This window comes from Anneissia japonica, unplaced genomic scaffold (genome assembly GCF_011630105.1).
Source record: "Anneissia japonica isolate Jap-2015-1 unplaced genomic scaffold, ASM1163010v1 scaffold287754_len4335492_cov202, whole genome shotgun sequence".
In the NCBI taxonomy this organism is placed as follows: Eukaryota; Metazoa; Echinodermata; class Crinoidea; order Comatulida; family Comatulidae; genus Anneissia; species Anneissia japonica.
The window spans coordinates 1781722-1787336 of NW_022705543.1; the positions used below are offsets into that span (position 1 = coordinate 1781722).

General features: G+C 38.3%; 1 protein-coding gene across 3 annotated transcripts in view; it reads right to left on the reverse strand.

The window, feature by feature from the left end:
- The window catches only part of LOC117105677 (sodium- and chloride-dependent taurine transporter-like), a 30337-nt gene that overhangs the window by 19318 nt on the left and 5404 nt on the right, over positions 1 to 5615 (reverse strand). For 2 of the 3 annotated variants that reach the window (XR_004444935.1, XM_033246901.1), the window contains exon 2: positions 328 to 459. Coding sequence is in view for 2 of the 3 variants with exons in the window: in XM_033246901.1 (XP_033102792.1) it covers positions 328 to 459 (132 nt within the window). In the remaining variant the exon portion in view is untranslated. Of the gene's footprint in view, positions 1 to 327; positions 460 to 4279; positions 4511 to 5615 lie in introns of those variants that run through there. The other variant, XM_033246902.1, reaches the window with a different exon arrangement.

Genomic DNA, 5615 nt, shown 5'->3' on the forward strand with positions numbered 1-5615 from the left:
TGAAAAAACGGTGTACAATCATTGAAAGTTGACTTGCGGAACACAAATTTATTAAGCTATAACAAAATCAAACGGATATTTCGATAGCTCCTGCTATCTTCATCAACGTTAAAGTGAGAAAACTTGGAGATCTTACATATATATGTATATATGGGCTCGAATCCCGGTTGGGATGATATTTTACACTTGCAGTTTCCTCTACTTTACCGTTTACGATTTACATTATACTGTACACGTAAAACATTACGGACAGATTGACTAATAAACAACTGAACTCCCCTCATTTTCCCACCCCACTGAACTCACCTTATATACCACTAGGCCTACCTTTAAATATAGGGCATATTCCCCAGCATGATATTCCACCCTGAGATGTAAACTGACCGATGCCGACCTCCAAGAAAACTAACGGAATGGCTCCGACAATCAGACAGATGAAGTACGGAATCAGGAAAGCACCTACAGATAAAAATAATTGCAAAGAAAAGTTCATGAAAATATGAATTATATACATTCAATGTATGTGTTAGTAAACCTGTACTCGAACTTAAATGTTCGGGTTGTTAGGCAAATGATTTGGCCTACATTATGTAAAACAGTGGAATACGAGGATTTCTCTTTGGAGGAGGTGGGGTTCCTAGCCAGAAGTGGGGTGCCCAGGCCTGAAGCTGTAGCCTTCTCAGCATGTATTTAGTGAATTTTATCACCATTTGATGGGTTTTTTTTTGGTCTGTCAGAGGGGGTGGCTCAAATGGATGTCGGTCGAAACCAGGGAACTGAGTGAAATTACTCGAAACATACAAACATCCTGGTACAAGGGCTCGTCTGGCCGCACCTTTAGGACTATCATAAAGATAAGGTGCTTATACATTCTTTTAATAACCAGTAATAAAATAGTAAGATTACAATCTCGTAACTTTACTTTTAATTACTAATTCAAATAATAGGCCTATAACCTTTTTTTAAATGTTCACCATAAGCGATAAAAAGCACTTTACATTTCGATCATCACAGGCCAATCACCTGCTTTTCTTATCATATACAGCGAGTAAAGTTTGGTGCCGCGATCGCTGTAATTCCAGGTAAGCCTACCACAGTACCTGTGCCTCAATCAATGAACACATTGCAAAACGATCGTCATGGTAAATTGAACAGCTTATTGAAAATAAGAGAAAGCGAAAATGATCCTTCCCTTATTGTTGAAATGGCGTCATAATCATATCAGCAGTTGAAATCAGGAAAACATGAGCATGGCGCATCCTGGCCCGGTTTGATTGTGGCTGTGGGTGAGGTACTTTATCTTCCCTCTTAAGTTCGAATGCCTGTAATAATGTGTTATGTGTCACTTACACCCCCCTCCCATGACTGGGAGGGGGGTGTAAGTGAAGTTTGGAGCCCTGAGTTCTTGGACCGTTTTTGTAAAAACGCTCTCTATAAATATAGGCCTAACAACTGACTAGTTTCCCTACAGGGCCGGCTAGCACGTAGCATTTTCATAAAACTGAAATGAAGTAGGGTAAAAGGGGAGGGGGAATTTCGCTTTAACTAAACAAGTTACATATTTCGAAAGTTGACAAACACCAGTTTCGGCGCCATCAGCGGGGGTCTGGGGAAGAAAACCGTGGAATCTCCGTAGGGAAATAGAGAGAAAACTATTTCAGAGTCTTAAAGTACCATTTCCGGGCAGAGGGCATCTGAGGTAGGAACTAGGTATCTATTTTTAATGTTTGCTCACCTCAGACCCAACCATACTGGGTCTGAGGTGGGTGTCGATCCCCATCGAGGAACTTGGACCCTCAATAAATGTTACAAAATTGGTTGGACACTATTGATAAAAGTAAAGTTGTTGTATTAAACACTAGATCATAATATGTTACAGCCACATTTTGTATGTCTTGTTAAAGTGTCATTAATAATAATTATAATAATGTTATATTTATATAGCGCATATTGCACATTGTCCCTAGGCACTTTACAAAGAAATAATATAGACCAACCGAAAAAATGCAAATAACAATAAAATAATAACAATAAAATTAAATTTAAAAAAAAGCATGCAAATAACAATAAAATAATAACAATAAAATTAAATAATTAAAAAAAATGACAAAACGAAGTCGAGTTTACCGGACCACGTCCCCCTCTCCAGCAAGCCTTCCTCATCAGACGCTCTTTCCCCCGTTTTTTTAACGATTGTCGCTTTATCAGGCTCCATGCTGTCTCTTATACACATCTGAAAGAGAGTGTTTATCCAGTCCCCGACCGAGTTAGATTTTCTCGCAATTCACATTGGCGGATCTGGAGATTCGGGGTCCTCCCCCTCCCTTCAGCCAAAAAGAAAAGAAAAAAATAATAAAAAGAATTCTAGACCCACCTTATGGGGACCCGTGAGTTGTTTTTTTTTTTTTTTTTTTTTTTTGTTACAATAAGAAAATTCAATTCAATTTTTAATTAATGTGTTTTTTATATGCCTTCCTTATTTCTTCCATTTTTATCATTTGAATTTTTTTTATTTGTCTCGTGCTGTGCTTTTTATCCATTGTTTTTTTTACGTTTGTGTTGTAAATTTCTGGAATTTTGGTGTTCTGTTTTTAAAATTTTTAAGCAATTATTGTAATACACTTATATACACTATTTTATTGGCTGTCTGTTTGAAATTTTTAATTTAAATTTTTATCTGAATAAATAAAAAAGTACTTTGATGATTTATATTATATTTATTTAACAGTGTTAACGACTAACTTTCTTCAAGAATGAGAAATTTTCCCGGGGAGGACCCCCGATCCCCCTTCATTTTTGGGGTTCCAGTGAAAAATTGTTGTGGGTTGAAATTACCCAAGATTCAGCAAAAATTGCCCAAAATTACCCAAGCTACCTCAAAATGAATTAAAATTTGAAAAAAAAAAACACGTGTTTTTCGCATGTATAGTTTCCCTTTTAGTTCAATTTATAAGACATTTTTTATTGTAATTGTTTGTGTTAATTATTAAAATTAATATTCATGAGGTGATACGGAATACAGATAGAAAAATACGCCCTCAGTCTGCCAGTGTTATCAGTAGATCAGTGATCAAGTTTTATTATGTAATGCATTAATTAGGTAAGATCAATGGCAACGCAAATCACAAATAAACAATTCTGAACCCATGTTTATAGCAATTAAAAATGTTATGTGCACTTCCTTGAGTTTTGCTTACCTGAATGGACTGACATATACTTTGTTACTTCTTAATTCTTCCTCTATGACAAAAAATATTTAATTTTCTTAGTAAAAATAAAATACCCAAGTATTTGAACGGAATACCAAAGAACCCAAGACCAAGTATAAATATCCCAGAATCTTGGGTAAATGCCCAAGCAGTGGTCACACTGTCGGGGAGTCTCTGGTGCCGCCACTGGTAAATCCCTCTAAGGGTCAAGAGAGAGAAATCTTGTCCCTTTGACCTGACCAATAATAAACCGCTTCCTGCGGGCCTATAAGTTGGATATGCATATGCGCCAGCGGAAAGTGCTCAGAAAGTACAGTTCAACACATTTCTTCTTAAATAATACGAATGGAAGAGGTCGCGTACCGCTTCTCAAGTTCCGTCTTCTCCAAGTGCGCTTTCGTGTATACAAGCTGTGCTCATTGCTCTAAACTCCTCATGCAAATGACTGGATCTGCCGTACCAAGCATATGCATTTGTTCCATTATTCAGGGTAATAATGTGTATCGTTATAGTGTACAGAATTTTTTATGAACGGGCTCACAATAACAGACGTGTATAGGTATTTGCAATTAGTTTTTATTCTAACATCATCATCATTTCTTATGCATAGGAACACGATAACAAATACATAGGTATATGTAATTCATTTTTATTATTATCAGCTGTTAAAGACTAACTTAATGGTTGTTACAAATACAATCACCAAATTTTAATCAAATATGGTAATAGGCCATGGGAGCCTGAGGATAAGCGTTATGTGGTATGGTATTTGTTAAGGGTAATTGAATAGGCCTACATTCTTTGAAGTCTTCTGTCACAACCCCACCACGGAGCTCCAAGATACAATCAGGCATTATTGGTTGGCCTTGTATAAATTATTATGACTACTAAATGGGTCGTGTTTCAAATATGATGTGCCTTTTGTTTTCATCTATCCATAAGTATCGTGAAGAATAACGGTGTAAATAATGTGTCGGTTATTAGATCGAATCCCCGTCATTCAACTTTTTTTCTTTCGTGTAGAATTAATGTAGCTCGTGATAAAAGTTTAAATTTTTTCTCTCACTTACCTCCCCCGTTCTTATAGCAAAGATATGGAAATCGCCAGACATTTCCTAGTCCCACAGAAAATCCGATTAGAGACAAAACGAAGTCGAGTTTACCGGACCAGGTCCCCCTCTCCAGCAAGCCTTCCTCATCAGACGCTCTTTCCCCCGTTTTTTTAACGATTGTCGCTTTATCAGGCTCCATGGTTATCACGTTTGGCCAGTTTTGTTGTATTCTGAGACCTCAAAATACGCAGAGATGGACTGGTTACTTGGGATGGGATGGGTTAAGGAGTGAATTAGACCACCTTGCAAGTAAAGGTTTATACAATATACCTTTGTTTGCAATGTTTGCTAATCGTAATATTGCAATGCCGACGTTGTTTACTTAGAGCGTTATGGCCCTATATGAGGTCTATGTCTATTTGAATGATTATCAAGCAATAAAGCTGACATGTTATACTGTTTGAAGATGCTCTATAGATATGTCAAGAGTTTGAATGACCAATAGATGAATATCGGTAACCGAGCAAACCGCGGTACAGTTTGCTCGGTAACCGAGCAACCTGTACCGCGGACCATACATTAATTGAATATATATTTAGATCCGATGATGGCGCCAGGGGATGGAGAAGGTTTCGAAATTTCAGAACCCGAACTTTTTCGTAACTTTCCGCGAAAATTTCGTAACTTGCAATGTCTTGATTACAAATTTTTCGCGGCAGACTTAAGGCAAGTCCGGGTTATTGTCCAATCGATAGCGTTGAGGCCTCCTTTATCAAAATGATATTATGGGACCCCACGTACAAGCAATTACACTCAGTGGAGGGTCCCCTCACAGTGTATTTTCTGTTTTTTGAAAGCATCAACACAATAAGGTTAGAAGATGTGAATTCTCATAGAATGCTGGAGTATTAGTAGAAGAGGATTTGTCCCGGGAGTACACCAGGGGTGGCGCCAGGAATTGCCCGACGGAAGGGGGGGGGGGCGGCAAGGTCCTCGACTAAGGGGCCGATGCCCCCGACGAGGGGTCAGATTTCCCCGACGAAATCAATGTGGGCGTGGTCGAGCTTCGATTAAAAGGTTTCGAAAGTGGTCCAGGGGACGAAAATTTTAACAATTTAGGGGTTTCAAAGGCTTATTTTATCGATTTTAGAGTTTACTAACATGTAGAAAATACATATAATTTTTTTTCTTCCCGACTAATAGTGCTTTTTCTAACAGACCGGGGGGGGGGGGCTGTGGCCACCCCTGGAGTACACTTGGTCAAGACTCTGCCTTACAGTGCTGGCTATTGAAAGCGATTTTTTTCCCGTACGAAACATTTGCATGAAACTCCACTCGGGCCGTCTCGGCTGAA